The following is a 17,799-nucleotide window of genomic DNA, read 5'->3' as shown; positions in this document are numbered from 1 at the left end:
TTTCATCGCCCTGAATTTGGCACAGGGGCTCAATCTGCCGTAGACAAGCTTGCCTTTACTGCTGGCAGAAACTGCTGACTTATAAACCGAGCGGGCCGTGGGAGCCCACCGAGGTGCTGCTCTGAGCTCATTTGCAGCTGCAGGTAACAGTCCTGTGTCTGTCTAGTGGGATCCTGGGGAGATGAGCTTTTTCCTTTGCATCGTAGTTCTTAAAATTGGCAGAAGCAATATTGAGGCAGGTGCGGGTTGAAGATGCACAAGAGTATATCCGCCAAGGACTCTTTTGTTCCTCTCAATGAGGTCAAGAACCAGGGCAGGGAAGAGATTAAGGAAGCAACCCTGTCTGTTGAATATTCCCTCCCCATTACTCAAAGCAACATGCCCCATGCTTCCTAAGCAACAGCCCTGCACAGTGGCAGCATCTGTCTGGGGTCATAGAGTGGCGTGACTTGCATTGCACATCGAGGGAGCAGGATTTGGCTGAGCAACAGCGAGATTGTACCTTACAGAAATCTGTGGCTTGCAAAAGCTCGCAGTGCCTTCATCACCAAAGTATTAAACCACCCATGGCCCAATCTTTCTCTTGGCCTTCCGGATTTGCTTTCCTCCCCTGGCATCCACTGCCACATCCCCTCCATCTATCAAGAACATCTCCACAGCCTTCATCTGGCCTTCCTCTGTGGCAAGGTTGCTCCCCATGGTACCCTTGAATGTTGTAAGTCTTGCCTCTTTCTATATGCTGTGACATTTAGCTTACCTCTGGGGCTATCCCCAGCCTGTTTGGAAACTTGAATCGGAAGGGTGCTGCCTTCATTGGTTTGCAACGTTTGAAACACAGTGTTTAAGCTTCCACCTACCTGGGCATTATGCCGGTCAGAAGAGAAAATTTGTGATGGATATTCTTCCTCTGCTCTTCCATTTCACCATCTAGGAGCTGAAGGGTGCCTTTCTGAAGTGGGGAGCTTGCTTGTAGTTTGGGGGAGGGGGAGGGAGAAATGTGATGCTGTTCTCATTTAAAGGCGAATCTGCCAAACTTTTTCTTTTCCAGACAATATGCAAATTGGAACATGGCCATTCTTCGAAATTCACACTTCTCTGAATTTTGCAATGCAGTTCTCCAGCCAATTAATATGTACCGCAAAAGAGGCATATATTAAAGTTTGCACAAAAATGCACTGCCTTTAGGGAAATTGCTTGCAACAAGGCAGTGCATTTTTGTGCAAACTTTAACACAGGCCTCTTTCTTGGTACATATTACTTGTCAAATTGTCACACCTGCATACAAAAATAGGTTTATTAGGAGAAAATAGCATTAAAATCACATTAAAATGCTGACACATTTGCATGATGCCTTTTTTTAAAAAAAAAAACAACCGCACACAAAATTCTTGTGTGGTTTTGGAGAGCTGGATTTAAGATTGGAAAAGTGAGAAAATCTGGGAGGGGAAACTGAGAGATTTGCCCATCACCACTTGTAGCCCCTGTAGTCCCCCACGCATTAATCTAGAACCTGGAAGGTGGAATTCAGCATCATGCTAATCCAATTGCTCCAGTAACACAAGCATTCCCCCCACCCCACATTATGTTCTGTGGGTTCTCCTGACCTTTCCAGAACTGATTTTGGGCACAGGGGTTCATGTGGGGCGGGGAAGGAAGAAAGCCCTGTTGCACTAGCAGGGGATTGTGCTGGCTCACGCTAGTGCAACTAATTTAATTGAACCCAGCCCTGATTTTCCAGGGTTCAAAATCACATGGGGAACCTACAGAAGTAGAAACAGTGTCTGAACCTCAGCTAGCTACTCTTCGACTCATGGGAGGCAATGAGGATGGACAGGAGCAAAGGCAAGCTCAAAGCCACTCTCACCACTCACATGCATTATTTCCACAATAGCACCTTTCTACAAGGCTATGTATTGAAAACGAGCTTTCAGTACTTTTGTAAGCTGTTTCAAGCTTTGAGGTTTCTTAGAAAAAGCACACAAACCAGTGGTGGCATGGGCGTAGATAAGGGGAGGCAGGGGAGTAGCTGCCTCCCTTAAATCCTCAAAAAGGATTGAAAACCATTAAAAAGACTTAATTAACTGATGTCCCCCCCCCATAGCAGAAGCCTGCCCCCCAACAAAAGCCCGCCCCTGTGTAATGTCCTCTTTTGGGGGGATTTTTACCTGTGAACTCCCCCCAAAACTTTTTGGGCAATCTTTCAAAAAAAGCTGAACAACTTTTTGTCATCCCTCCCAGCAAAAATCCTGGCTACACCCATGAGTCGTGGGGAGATATATACAGTGGTACCTCAGGTTAAGAACTTAATTCATTCTGGAGGTCTGTTCTTAACCTGAAACTGTTCTTAACCAGAAGCACCACTTTAGCTAATGGGGTCTTCCGCTGCCGCTGCCCGATTTCTGTTCTCATCCTGAAGCAAAGTTCTTAACCCGAGGTACTATTTCTGGGTTAGCGGAATCTGTAACCTGAAGTATCTGTAACCTGAAGCATCCCAAGGTACCACTGTATAGATCCATGGCCTGCACCTTGATATTAAAGAAAATGATGAGGGTTTGAGATGCATTGGAGCCTTGGCTTCCACACAGCAGTTGCTGGACCAGATTCAGCAGATACATTTGTTGAATCTGGAGCTGTACTATTGAACTTCACTGCCTCAAAGACCAAAGTCAGTCTCAGGCAATGGGAGGGAAGAACCGTCTCAGTCTCTTTATATATATTACACGATAAAATATAATAGTGCCAAAGGAGGCATTAACAGCCATGGGAGAGACTGCACTGCATTCTCTTAATACTACACTCCATGCTAGTTGACATCTCTGAATTTTAGCTTATTGGTGTGAGTGTAATTACTACAGGTTTGTTTGTCTATTTTTCCCCAGTGCAATAATTTTAAGCATTTGAAAAAGAAAGAACAGCAGAAGGCCATTCATAAAGTGCCTGCTCTAGAGTAGTTCCAGTGCAGGGTTCGGAGCAAGAATACTGTGGATGAAATTGTTTGTGGCTCGAGGCCAGCGTGAGTGTTACTGTGAACTTGAACTTGTATTTTATTGTGTTGCCTGCAGTGTTGGCCACTGTAGCTATGCTTTTATGCGAAGAGCTTGGATTTATAGGAGATGATGCATCTTGATCCTACTTCCCTGGTTTTAGTGCAAAGCAAACACCATTACTTTTAAGGAAGTGACTTTCGCAAGGAAGCCTGTTCAGGACCCAATTGCCCGATCGCTCTCGTGGGTTTACTTGGAAGCCTGCTTTACTGAGACCAGTGGGGTTTGCTCTCAGGTAAGCGTGCCATAGGATTGCCTCTTCAATGTCGTTATTGTCAGGATAATATATGAGAAGAGGGGGAGGGAAATGAGTTCATTCCTGTAAATGACCACTTAAGTTGTTGGCAGCAAATAAATGACTGCAATAAATTGTTCTTCATGTCAAGGCCTCATGTTAGGGTAGGATGCTGAGGAAGGGGAAGGGACTTTATTCTTTCCCAACACATCCTGCACTATTTCAGAATTAGAAAATCCTGTATATATGATCTGGCAAAATTAAGAACCCCGACTGACCCTCAACAAGGAAGAATTTGAATGCATACCCCCTCGTCCCATTGAAATAAATTGGAAATAAAAGTGGTTCCTTTTGGCCATGGGTAGGCAAACTAAGGTCCGGGGGCCAGATCCTGCCCAATCACTTTCTAAATCCGGCCCGCGGACAGTCTGGTAATCAGCGTGTTTATACATGAGTAGAATGTGTCCTTTTATTTAAAATGCATCTCTGTGTTATTTGTGGGGACTACCTGGTGTTTTTACATGAGCAGAATGTGTCCTTTTATTTAAAATGCATCTTTGGGCGTAGGGCATAGGAATTCATTCATTTTTTTCTTCAAAATATAGTCTGGCCCCCCACAAGGTCTGAGGGACCGGCCCCCTGCTTAAACAGTTTGCTGACCCCTGCTTTTGGCTGTCTTTCACTCTTGATTTTTTTTATAAAAAAAAACCTTATGGCAAAGGAGAATCATTTTGAAAGCACATTCATTCATGGGACCAGACTCCTTCATTCTCCCAGTTTCCAAGTTATCTTTGCTTCCCTGCCTACCAAATCTTACATGCTTAACCAGCATCAAATAATTTGGGGTTATTTTGCTTTTGTTTTGAAACTGTTCGAGTCAATTTGGCATTCACATGCAAATGTTAGCATGCCTAGACAACATGTGCAAATATCCCAAAACTGAAGAGACATGCAAGTCCATAACAAACCAACACCAAAATTCACAGCTGGGGAATACCTTTGTTGAAACCAACCAAAACAGCAAAGAAACTGTAGCAAGTCTTTGAGTATTTCAGAACTCTGCATTAGGAAATATGCTACACACAGCAGAGGCTGTCCTCACCCTCCCCCCCCCACTCCCTGATTTGTGTAGCTTCCTGATTGACAAAGAGCTCTGGAGAATCCAAAAGCTTTCCACCATTTTGTGGCACCTTAAGTTGACTCTAATGAAGGCATTGCCCAGTTGTGACTAACTGTGAAAATCAGCATCCACTGGTGTATGCTCATATGAATGCTGACAGTTGCTAACTTTTGGGCACGAACTGTATTTTAATTGTATTTACCCAAATACTAATTATTTACCCAAATACTGATTAAAAACCCACTTTTCAGAGGTACCCAGGTGAATCACATTTAAGAGTTTTTTGGACATTCATTTTTTCAATTAAAAGTTTTCAGTGGGAGAATAATGTGAAAGGAAAGAAAGATGAAGAAAGGGGGGATGTGATAAATAGAATATATGGCTATATAAGTATTCCAGTTAATGTAAAATTGTTAACAAGACATTATACTTTTTATGAATGTATTCCAAATTTACAATTTACATCTAAAAGAAATCTCTTCATATTTTGCTACAGTTGCCACGTCTTCTATCGATTGATGGAAGGGGGCCATGGCATTATCTCTCCAGCAAATTAATACCAGTCTTCCAGCAGAAGTCAGAGTTTTTGGACATTCATGACAACTTAGGTAGGTAGAAAGTTTCCTTACGCTGAGTCAGACCCTCAGTCTACCTAGCTCAGCTTTGCCTACAGGTGCCCCTCCCAATCCTATGTGGGGATGCTGGGGATTCATCCTGGCCCTGTGAGCTACCACTGCCTTTTCCTTGCAGAGGTTGTAACCTTGCCTCCTTTAAAAGACTTAGCAGGTTTCTAGCCCTCATGGACTAGACTAGAGTCTCCTTCATCTTCATCCGATGCTGGTACAATCTATCCACCACAGGCAGGTTCCAGCACTCTCAAAAATATGCTTTTATGCCACAGCAAAACCCATATATTTTTTAAGATCCGCCAAAAACGAAAAAAAAGAAAAAGGTTTGTTCGTGCAGTTTTTCAGAAGATGGTCAGCATTGCTAAGCGAAAATTCTGAGCCTTCCCTGCAATACCGAAAAAGGCTCCGTATATATATGAATGACACCCCCGCATCTGATGACTATTTTGGGTACCCGCCTTTGCTTAAAGAAGAAGAAGAAGAAGAAAAGTTGTCTTCCCACATTGGACTGTAGGTGCTTCCCTGCCCAATCTCGATCGGATTCAAAACTCCTCCCTTCTCTTTGGTGGCGGTGGAGCAGGAGGAGGAGGAGGAAGAAGAGAGACTTGCAGAGATTAGGGTGGCAGCCAGACTTAGGGACCCTCCCGGTGTTCCCAAACACCTTCCTTCCGCAGGCGTTCCAGGAGGAGGGCTGGGCTGGGCAGGGCAGGTGAGTCAGCCTGAGGCTCCCGTCTGCCAGAAGAGGGGCCGTGTCCCTTTAAAGACATGTGATACTTTCCCCCCAGCCGGGGGATGCATTGAAATAGACTCTTCGGTACTTACACCGCGCTGTATAGGCGATCTGCGCTTTTCCTACGTACATCTGCTCTTACTCCGCTCTGAGTGCATTGGGGAGAGAGAGATACATATATATATATAGGAAAGGGGAGAGAGGGTGGAGGTAAAAAAGGAGAGAGAGGGGTGGGCTGGCGTGTCATTAAACATCCACCGATCCTCCTCTCTAAGTGCCCTGGAAGCCTGCGAATTATCTCAAGATCACTTGAAAGGTCTCATCGAGCAGAAGGTGTCGCTCCGAGATGATTTAAAGGTGAAAATGACAGGCTTTCCACCTCTCAAAGCTTGGCTACTTTTCTGACAGCCTGGGAGATAGAGAGAGAGAGAGACAGGGAGAGAGCGAGAGAGCCTAGATGTCTTCCTTACTCTTGGAATAGGATTGCCAACGAGGACACCGAGATACAAACCAATCCCGGGTTTCGTTTTCGTGCGTCCTCAAGAAAGGCTGCTGTCGAAGATTGCCGGGCGAAACTGCACGATCCCGTGTTGTGGTGCAGATGGATTTTTTGGGGGAAAGTGTCCAGTCTTTCCAATGAACGCGAACCGGGCACTGTGCTTAGGGTTGGAATCCTCAGGTAAGGACAGAGCTGCTCGGAGGACTTCTCGGGATCCTCCCGCCGAACGAATGTCAAATAAATATACCTATATGTATCAGTATTAATAATAATAATAATTGTTGTTGTTGTTATTCGGATATGAGAGAGAGAGAGAGAGAGAGAGAGAGAGAGAGAGAGAGGGTCAGATAATCAAACCCAGTGAAGAAATGTTAGCAAAGGGAAATGTTGGCTCTGGAGAAAAGTTCATACCAATAATGTTGTTTGAAGATGGATGGTGAACGCTGGGGGGGGGGGGGTTGAAAAGTCCTCACTCTAGAAATGCTGCCTGAAAAGAGAGAGAATGTGAAGAGATCAGCAGGAGAAGTTTTTTCCCCTGTCTTTCTCTGCTGTTTAAAAGACTACTCTGCTTGGAAGATCAGCTCCAGTGGAGAGGGAAGCCTCTTTTCCCCTTTAAATGTATTTGCTGATTGCATCACACACTCACACACACACACCATTCATATATATATATATATCCCAAACGAAAAGAGGGAGGGGCACCCATCTCTTTGAAATCCACCCAGAAGTGCATTTGTGAGGGGCTTGGAAGGGAAGGGCTGGCTGTGTGTGGTGCTTTTGTTGCTGAGGTTTAAGGAAATAAAAGGGGGGGGGGAGGTAAGCCAAAAGTAAACAGCAGGGAGAAGGAAACAACTAATTATATATATGTGCTGGGTGAGTACATCAGAAACACAGAGCAGAGAGTAAAAGGGCATCCCGCTGGTGAAAATTATGTTTTGCAATTTGGTTGTTAATTATGCTTCTCTTTTGGAGCTGGAAACTTGTGTTTGATCCATTCAGCTTCCTCCCTCCCCATTTCCCCCCTCAAAAAGAGCCTCTTACAAAGAACATGCCTAAAAATTCAAAAAAAAAAAAAAGAACAATGATGTCCATGTCTTGCACTTGACACTTGTACTCCGTGACTGATCTGCCACTGGCAGTGATTTCAATTGTTAACCAACCGTGAGGACACATCACTTCTGGGGTTTTTTTTAATACTCGTAAGCCCAACCTTCAAATGTGTGTGTGTGTGTATGAGTTGTTCTGCATGAGAGATAAAAGAGGTTTATTTGAGCTTGAATGTCTTTTCTCCCTTCCTCTGGGAAAAAAAAAAGATGTTCATCTGATTGGATTATTAGATAGAAAATGCCATCTTGTCATTGGCTGACTAAGGAGCATGCCTGAAGTTTGATTAATTTGGCAATGTGGAATGCAGCAGAAGGTGTTGTTAAAAAGAACTGGATGGAGCATAGCATAACCAAGCCTTGGAAATCTGGCAATCCTTGAAGGCTTAGAGGAGAGGCTGTTAAACTTGTAAACTTTACAAGGTGTCTGTGTGTGTGTGTGGAAATGCCCAGTGCCAGAGAGGTATCAAGTGATGGCGTATGTCGCCCTAGCAGAGAGAGATCTCTTGCTTTGGTAATGAGGATTCCTTTCTATTTTCGATACAAATTGATTTCTGAATAGATCAGTCCTCCACCCTTCCTCCATTACTCAGGAAATTCAGTCTAGTCCTACAAGTTTTCTTTCGACGAGACACAAAAGAAAAGGAAGCTGTGTGTGTATGGACAGATAGAACAGAGTTCTGAGAAACAATTACTTTGCTTAGCAGACAACACTGCAATTAAAAATTAATGGCCTTAGAAGTTAAAAACAATGCAGCCCCTGCCGGAGAGAGATTAGACTTGCCAGATTGTCAAGGCAGAGCTTGCTTGAAATGTGTCTTGGCACGGGATGTCAAGTTACTATTTACAATGTGCTTTATGAAGTTCTGAGAGGGCTCATCTATATTAATCTCTCTGTGATTGCACAGGCACCTTAATGCTGTGAGATTTGGCAGTAGCATGTTTCAGCTACAACGCCCAGTTTTCCTGGTCCATTTCCATTGACTAGGAAGGCGTGAATGGCACCCTGCAATGGCACCCACTACATCCCACGTTGTTGCTATTTTGCAGGATGGGTTCACTCTCGAAAATCTTGTACTCCCAAGCGATTTGCTTGCATGCTTTGCGCGCCCATATCACGAAACAGAGTTACTCATTGGAGATATACTTGCCTAGAGTGTTTCTGATCACACCTTGAAAGTGCAATTAAAGAATGAAATGAAGCGTGGATTTCTTAGCTCCTGCCTTAAGACTGTCCCATGGAACTAACACATCCGTCGTGACATGAGCTTTGGTAGGCTCAGACCTCCTCCATCAGCTGCACCTTGGTTTCCTGTTAACCTTGGGCTTCTTTTAGCACTGCTTTCATTTATGCCCCTGAATTATTAAAAGTTAATCTCGAAGCAGGCAGCTTCCTTGCATTCCTTTGGACGCACTCCTTTGTCACATGACAACTGGCAGTCTGGAGGAAAGGGGGGGGGATTGAGGTGGGGAAACATCCCCCCCCTACCTTCCTTCCAACATGGTTCAGTTGCACATAGCATCCGAATGGAAGCAGAATGTGGATTCACTTGCAGTGGGTGCTAATTGTTGTCTACTATTTCCTTTAGAGAACGGCCATGGTCTCTGCAATGTCCTGGGTCCTGTATTTGTGGATAAGTGCCTGTGCCATGCTGCTCTGTCAGGGCTCACTTCACCACACCTTCCAGCAGCATCCTCTGCACAGACCAGGTAGGACCAGTTACAAAGATGCTGCTCTGTGCAGCCTCATGTGTGAGCCTATACTGTATATTGATGCAATGGGGATTAATCTGTTCCACCCCTGACATTCTACGAGCTGCTTCCTTGCATGACAATGGATTCAACCAAATATTTGCTCTCCTGCCGTGGAAAATCACAACCTATTTTTTGGGGGGAGGGGTGTGTGTTTCTGTCAGTTTCCTCAAATTGGCATGGGAAAGCTCTTTAGATTATACTGTAGATTCTTTTTACACTGTGTGGTAAGAGAATAAGATTTCTTTCTCCTGTGGAGAAACCATGCAGTTATATAACTTTGAGCACTTTTATTTCCTGTGCATTTGCGAATTGAGGCACAAGTCTCCCCTCCCTGCAAGGAAAAGAAAAGACAGGGGGCCCAATGTTTGCATTCAGATGAGAAAAGGACAGATAATCACATGCCTATTTTAGTAACTTATTTTCTCTTACATCTGTGGATGGAGACAAAAAACTCAAAACACCCACCTACCAATAACTATGCATTATCCTTTACTGCCACATGCAGGGTGAATTCTAGAATGTGGGGAGACCTGCTTGGCAATGTTGCAGCACAATCTCAGCCCTTTTACTCAGAAGTATGTCCCCCTGTATTCGGTGATGCTTATGCCCTGGTAAACGTGTTTAGGATTGCAACCTAAGCCATGTCTCCAGGAAGCCCCTTAATTCAAGCCTTATGTAACCACTTATTGTTCCTGGGATGGTTATGCCAAGTGTAAACGATGCTGCGACATGGCCTGCATTTTTGTCGAACGCTGCTATTTGTGATCGTGGTGAACGTATGCTAAGGTGAACGGTATTTCTGGTGGTAAAGCATGTCATGTTTCCAAGGATGCTCCATGGCTGAAAGGTGCAAAAAAAGAGGATTTTGGTGTCGGTAATAGAAATTGATTAAGGTAAGATTGAGTCCAAGGCATTGCATCGCATTGACATTCCTCAGATGGAAATCAACAATGTAATATTTCAAAGCTGACCATTCATTTGGAACTTGCTTCATGGGCTTACTGTCCAGGAAATGATCCATGTGCATACAATGCAATATGAGAAGGCTGAAGAACTGGCCACTGCTCATAGGATGTGGTGAGCTTCCCACCCCCCTTTTCTCTCTCTTAGAGTTTCAAAAGTGAAATGTGTGTAGTGATGATGGGTAATCATGCTCTGCAGATTTTGAGAATATCACTTTTGGCTCCAATAGGTGTCAACGTCTTTATTCAATCTGATGTGGGTGAGGAAAAGCATCCTTCAGACCTGGAAGTAATAGCTTAAGAATCTTAGAAACGAAAGGGAAGGTTTGCCCAAAAGTATTGCGGTGAAATTGCTCATTGATAGCTTCCTCTAGATACAGCCCTTGAATCAGAGTTGCACAGGAGCACAGTTCTACTCTTATGTCTTATATACCCATGCCATTCTGTGTGTTGTGGATTTCATATACATTTTGCTCTAGGGTGCGCAATCGATTGCTTCACTAACTGTCATTGTAATTGATCGGAGGCAGGTAGGACAACTGGTATGCATGTCTTTCTCTCAGAGCCATCAAGAGAAAGAAACAAAGCGCCCACTGAAACAGAAAGGTGGCAGCTATCTGCTACCAATGGCAGCACAATGGACAAACAAGCCACTGTGTGTATAAATAGTCAAAGGGAAAATGCAATCTCATTTTTGCACAATCAGTTGAAACAAGTGACATGATGAGAAAAAAAGAAAGGAAAGAGGGATAGACCTTCCGGTGGCTGGCAGCATTTGCCTAAGCTTGAAAAATCACCTCCTTTATGAAGCTAGAAGAGCACGGCATGGGGTGCATACAAAGTATTGGGGGAAATGGGAAATATGACATATCTTTCACAGGGGCTGTGATACAGAGTGAAGGCTTTACAGCTGCCTCATCACCTGCTTAGGAACAGCAGAGCTTTCCCTCTTGCGAGACTTTCTGAGGCAGGCAGCCTGCACCCTACATGAGTAAGATTGATGGTCTTCTGAGCCTAGGCAGCCAATTTCAGTCTCTCAAGAAATAAGCCACTACGTTGACAGATGAGTGGAATTTGATGGAAATGCTCACCATTGATTCAGGTTGTTCCATGTCTGGATAGGAGAAGATACACTGAGAGTCCTTTAGGAAGACAGAGTTAGAGGTTCTTATGAGATTTCTTTTGTCACAATACAGAAATTCTATCTATCTATCTATATCTATCTATCTATCTATCTATCTATCTATCTATCTATCTATATCTATCTAATCTGTGAATTTGTCGTCTTCTTTGAGAATGCAAGTGGTGGTGTTTGGGGAGTGTTGCACAACATGAAGAAAAAGGAAATGGAAATGTGTTAATGATGAAAATGAGGAGAGTTTTTAATATATTCAGCTGCAGTCCTCAAGCGATTGCTATTTTTCATATTTATATTATTAGGAATGCATCATTTACTTTGAGTTAGCCACTTTGAGTTAGCCACTGTTTAAGGAAGATTAAAACACTGCATCAAGGGGGGGGGGGGAAGAGTGAATAAAAACTGGAGAAGATGAATTGATGCATAATTTTCTAATTTCAAACTGTTGTACTAGAAGGCCTTTTCTATTTTTAATAAGGTGAAAACACACACAACTGTAATTAATTGTCTAGCATACCTCCACCCCAACTATCACAATCTCCAAGCACTTTATGGCGGTTCAGTCCATAATTCTTGGTGGGGGTCTTTAATTTGTAAGAGGCCTTCCAAATAATTTTTAAAAGCTTGACAAGAGCGCGGGGAAATTAAGGAAGACAAGTCTCACTATGTCTTCCACCTCCTTGACTTGATAAATGGAAGATCTCCTTTAAAGACCACAGTGTGCAGCATTTTAAATATCACATGATTTAGTGGACTTAATCTATTGCTCTTGAATTTGGCTTTAAATAGAGCTGCATAGAGAAACCATTTCTCCAAGTGGATGGCTAGGTTGGTGATTTTGAAACTAAGAACATGGGGAATATGGTGAGTTTAAATGCTTTTTTTGTTAGGTTTAAAAGTACAAAGACATGTGGCCCTTGTCCAGGGAATCCCAGGATGCCACTGACTGATGCCCTGCCAATGCTGTTATGATGTCACACATGTTTCTCTATGGCCATGACTGTCATGTGGAGTGTGATTTGATTTCCTTAACTATTGCCTTGTTTTGTGCCTGGACTAGTTTCTTCACCTTGACTGCTGCCCCTGCCTTGAAGCTATAAATGCAAATGATTATGGGTTGTATCCAACCACATTGTCCCATCCAGCCACTTCCCTCTCTAGCAGAACTTCCCTCTCCTACCCCCACATTCATATGTTCAGGTAACTCCCCCCAACGCTTGGGAGGAGATCTGGGGGTTGCATGGGGAGATGAGGAAGTTCTTTTGCATAAGCTGAAGTCCTTGCACCAATGGGACACTTTGTCGGATGCAACTCAAAACTTTTTTGGGGTGGTGCGGAGAGAGAGTATGGCAGCACAGGTGTTAACTGCCCCAGGACTGCACCACTGTAAGGCATCTCTGACATGAATCATATGCTCTAGAACAGCAATGTCCAACCGGTCGGCCGCGATTGACCGGTAGATTGTCGGGGTGCTCCTGGTTGATCGCAGGAGATAAAAAAGTGATCGGCTGGTTTCCTATGAGTGAGCATGCTGTGCTGTGCCCCTGGCGCTGTGTTCCATCGCTGGCACCGTCACTGCTTAGAAAGGTTGAATTCCCTGCGTCGGTGTCAGAGTGTGGGAAGGATAGAGGGCAGCAGAATTTTGTGCTAGTGATTTTATGCAATCTTCACCCCAAAAAGCTTAATAACTCTTGTCACCCCCCTAAAAGAAGCTCAACAACTTGTGCCAACCCTTCCTAAAAGAAAGCTCCACAACGCTGGCCATTATTTCCCCCCAAAAGCTCAAGAACTCTGGCCTCTCCACCCCAAAAAAGCTCAGCAACTCTGGTCTCACCCCCTAAAGAAAGCTCAACAACAATGACAATTGGTAGATCAATGCCAGTTTTATTATACTCGGAGTAGATAGCAGTCTCTAGAGAGTTGGATGTGCCTGCTCTAGAGGTTCCAGATTAGAATGTTACTAGTGATCTGAAAAGGGCCCCAAACAAATATGAACTCATGTGAATTGAGTTTTCTTGGGCATTCTTTGTCCAGGTGGCTATAGCATTTTCCTCTTTCTTGTCCTCTCCTGCACACCGGTGCCACTTCAGCATGGCATGGAGATGGAACACATCATAAAGGTCAATTTGGAAGGTGGTGCATTGTGATGTTCAACCAGTTGTTGTCGCATCATTTAAGAGCCCAGGAAGGGATAGAAAGTGACTCTTTACAAGCTTGGTGTAAGCAATCCTAACAAGAACTGTGAGACATCCAGCGTAGGCATCAATCTTACTATAAAATAGGTGTGTTTGATGAATTGAGTCTTCGTCATTTCTGAAATGAAGTGCCCCGATCCAAACCTCCCAAACTGATGCGAGGATTAGAATGTAGATCTCAATCAGATTTTGCACTTTGAATGTTGTGGTGCACTTATCAGTTACACACACACACACACACACACACACACACACACACACACTATAATGTATCCAGAAATGTAGGTTCTCAAGAGAAAATACGTTTTGAGAGAAACCACACATTTAACTATATAATGAAATGTGAGTTGTCAAGTGAAAATGGCGTATTTATGCAGAAATGAGAAGAAATGGATTTAGGAGTGAACCCATTTGAAAGTAAGATAGGCTGGAAATAGGCTGAGTCACCTGTAGGCTGTAGAGTGATAAACTTGGTGTGGTGATGGGGGGTATTTCTTCGGTTGCTACTACATTATGTATTTTTGTGTTTTTATATTGTAAACCACCCTGTGATCCTTGGATGAAGGGTGGCAAAGAAATTTAATAAATAATAACAAGCAACATGAATAGAGCATACTCTAAAATCCCAACGCACAAGGTGAAACCTCCTGGTGCAATTGTGGGAATTCTCCACTTCACATACAGAATGTTCTCCTGGTTAAATAAGAGGCTGAAGATGGTTTGTGGAACTGATTTGGACTGTGTGAATTAGCTCTTACAATTAAGTGCAACATATTTACATTTTTGTATTGTTTATGTATTGCATTTTAGTCACACATCGGAGTATTTGCAATTCAGGTTTCAACCCAATCCCTTCCAGTGGCCTCTATTTACCAGAACCGATCTGGATATTCTGATGCCTGGTAAATCATTTCCCCATGTCTGTCTTGGGTTCCTCATGGATTCATTTCACAAATAGTTCATCTGAACTGCTAGAGAGGCTCTGCAGGTTTCAACCAACTCCTCCAGAGCCCTAGAAGTGAGTGGGTTGGATGCTTGAGAACACAAAGTTGCAAAACTGCAATGGACCCAGAGTCATTGTATTTTTAAAGTGTGAAATCATCATGGCCGTACAAAGGCTTTCTAATACAGGGGGAAAAGGTGTGTGTGGAAAACGAGAATGATTCTGCTGAAGATATGTGCAATGCTACACAGCAAGCATGTAAAGCTTCAAGTAGAAAGGCAAATCTACAAGGAGTGACAACTACCAAGGGATGTTAGAAATAAAAGGGCAAGGAACATGAAGGGGAATGTGAGCCTGCTACTCACTAAAAATGAATAAACTAGGACAAATGACTTTAATTCCTTCGCTTCAGTCCCAAATAGAGTAACAAGACATTTCACAAACAGTTTTGAAGTATCACAAGGATAACATCTCAGAACCCAAATTTACCTTTAAACCTGACTATAGCTCCAAATTGTTCACCTGTGATGTCAAAAATACTGGTGTCCTGGCAGTGGGTACCAGGAGCAGAACTAAATCAGAGGCAGAAGCTTGACAGTTATTTTGTGGTGGGGGGAGCGAGATTGTGTGTATTGTGGATGGGGGAGCAATACATTAAGTTTGCATCATAAAATCTTAATGCAGACCTACCCAATTCATGTTTCCCAAACTGCTACATAAACCAGTATGTGGCTATCCTTTGAAATTCACATTTCTCTGCATTTTGTGTACAAAGAAGCATGTCTTATGGGGAAATGACATTCAAAAATGCATTATATCGGGGAAAACAGCTTTCTACACTGGATGTATTGGTAAAATCATGCACAAAAAATGGCAGATTAGGATAAATTCCCCTCAAAACGTGTACAAGTTTCCATGCAGATTAAAAACAAACAAACAAAGAAATCACAAACTCCTGCAGAAATTGGGGGGAAATTATGATGGCAAAGTGAGAAAGCAAAAGAAACCAAAACTGATGGATTTGTATGTCTCTAGTTTACATGACATATCATCGAATTCACTCAGTGTGTGGTAAAGGCCACTTCCTTAGATGGCTTGAAAAAAGGAGATTGGAATATTCAACAAATAGTTATCACATTGGCTGGAGGCGACTTCCAGCTTTGGAACCAGCATACGTCTGAATACTAGCTGCTGGGGGAGAGCAGACAAGACTATTCCTTTGTGATGTCCCTTTGAGCTTCCTTCAGACATCTGGTTGGTTCCTGTCGGAAGCAATGTAATGTTCTAGATGGATCTTTGATTTGCTCCAGCTAAGTCTGGAGCCAGAACAAAATTGGGCAGGCCAAAATTGAATGAAAGGCAGAATCTGGTGACACCAGCAATCCTGGCCAGCTGCTGTGCTTGAAGTGGCTTATCAGGGTCCATCAACACCCTATAGGTGCTGATGCCTCTTGGGCTCTTCCTCCCCATTTTCCTGGTCACTGGCTTATGTGACAGCATAACACAAAGCCATGGTTTAATAAGCTTAATAAACCATTGTTTAATAAAGGTAAAGGTAAAGGGACCCCTGACCATTAGGTCCAGTCGTGGCTGACTCTGGGATTGCGGCGCTCATCTCGCTTTATTGGCCAAGGGAGCCGGCGTACAGCTTCTGGGTCATGAGGCCAGCATGACTAAGCTGCTTCTGGCGAACCAGAGCAGCGCACAGAAACGTCGTTTACCTTCCCGCCGGAGCGGTACCTATTTATCTACTTGCACTTTGACATGCTTTCGAACTGCTAGGTTGGCAGGAGCAGGGACCGAGCAACGGGAGCTCACCCCGTCGCCGACCTTCTGATCGGCAAGTCCTAGGCTCTATGGTTTAACCCACAGTGCCACCTGCATCTCATACCGTGCACTAGAAGGGATCACTGGGTGTATTTCCTCTCAAGACACGTATAACTTCTTCCTTTTAGTTACCAGGATGGTTTGATCTTTTCTCCTCCTTCAGTTTTAGTGTTATGGTTTTTGTTGCCCCCCCTCCCCCATTTTTAATGTTTCCCTTTCCAGCCTGTCATGAAACTGAGATTCGCTAAGAGCAAGGTTTCTGCCTTCTTCTGGGATTTCACATCTTCCCCTAACTTCAAATGCTATAAACAGAGTCATTCTCTGGAGCCAAACTTAGTTTAGCATTAAAACAGTGCCGGAGACTCCTTAATGTGCTTTGGGCAGAGAGCTGCCGCACACTTGGGCTGCAGTGTACATTGGATCTACTTTTTTTGAGTTTGGTCCAGAGGGACCTTGGGGAGGAATGCGAGTAAAATAGTAAACAAAGTGGCAGCAGAGCATGGAGTACATTTTTGGAGCATTGGAGGCCTATAAACTGAGGGGGAAATGAAAAGGGTTAATGGGACGCAGCTCTGGAGTATTCTTTCCAAGATTGAAATAAAGGGTTGTCTTCAACGTAGCATGAAAGTGAACATCCCATCACTGCAACAAGGGAACATTCTCCCACTCTCCTCTACCTGTGCGCACCTGATATTTGTTCTGGGTTCCCTCCAACCCTCTAGAGCAGTTTGGGGGATGTTGTGGTGGGGAGAAGAGGAGAGAAATCCCATTGCACCAGCACTAATCCTTGTACTCGAGCAAGAATTCAGTTGAATACCACCCATAGTGTCTTAATGGGCTACCTATCCTCTGTATAAGGAAATGGGCTCTTCATTCCATACAGGAGAACATTGGGTGTGTGGAAAACCAGCCAATGCCCTAGATTCTCTTCCCAATGTTTCACCAGCTCAGCCTTTGCCAGTTTAGTGGGCACCAGATGTTGGACGGCAGCTCCCATCATCCCCAGCCAGCATGCACACTGATGGGAACTGTAGTGCAGCAACATCTGGAGAACACCAGGCTGGTGAAGGCTGCCTGCACTCCATCTTGCTTCTCTCCCCCTGCTATTTGCCGGACAATGGCTCCCCAGCTGCAGGGAACTCCCCCTCTGTTCCACTTTCTGCAGAATCACTGAGTAGAGAAGGACATCTCATCTGGATGTGCAGCTGGGCTCCTAAACCAGTCAAATGTGGGAGTTTCCCCATATTTCTCAACGAAGTTAGACTATAGTTAACTTAGGGTTAGGTCCAATGGACAGCAGTCAAACCGGCAACCTTGGAGTCATCAGGACCATGCTCTAACCAGTCAGGCATGCTTTCTTAGTGTCATACTGAATTCCTGTACTAAAGACTTGAATTCAGATGTAATTATCCTAATCTGATGTTTTATTGGACCAGGAATGAGCCACACATCCGTGCAGTTCCTTCCTTCCTTCCCCTCACACATCCAGTTTCAGTAACTATTTCCTAGTTTCCTGTGCCATCTTCTGGGAAACTATGGTTTGAGAGCTCCCTGCAAATCAGATGCAGGTCCAGGATCAGGATTGTGGCATCTGAACTCAGCCTTTAAGATACCTCTTG

General features: G+C 43.9%; 1 protein-coding gene across 2 annotated transcripts in view; it reads left to right on the top strand.

The window, feature by feature from the left end:
• The first annotated feature begins 5,574 nt into the window (after positions 1-5,574).
• Positions 5,575-17,799, top strand: part of TAFA1 (TAFA chemokine like family member 1) — a 346,559-nt gene continuing 334,334 nt past the window's right edge. Inside the window, exons 1-2 of one of the 2 annotated variants that reach the window (XM_053378251.1) lie at positions 5,575-6,437; positions 8,950-9,070. In XM_053378251.1, coding sequence (XP_053234226.1) covers positions 8,959-9,070 — 112 coding nt within the window. In that variant the 5' untranslated portion in view covers positions 5,575-6,437; positions 8,950-8,958. The remainder of the gene's footprint in view (positions 6,438-8,949; positions 9,071-17,799) is intronic. The other variant, XM_053378250.1, reaches the window with a different exon arrangement.

This window comes from Podarcis raffonei, chromosome 2 (assembly GCF_027172205.1).
Source record: "Podarcis raffonei isolate rPodRaf1 chromosome 2, rPodRaf1.pri, whole genome shotgun sequence".
Taxonomy (NCBI): domain Eukaryota; kingdom Metazoa; phylum Chordata; class Lepidosauria; order Squamata; family Lacertidae; genus Podarcis; species Podarcis raffonei.
The sequence above is the reverse complement of the archived record's forward strand: the minus strand, read 5'-3'. Positions and strand labels throughout refer to the sequence as shown.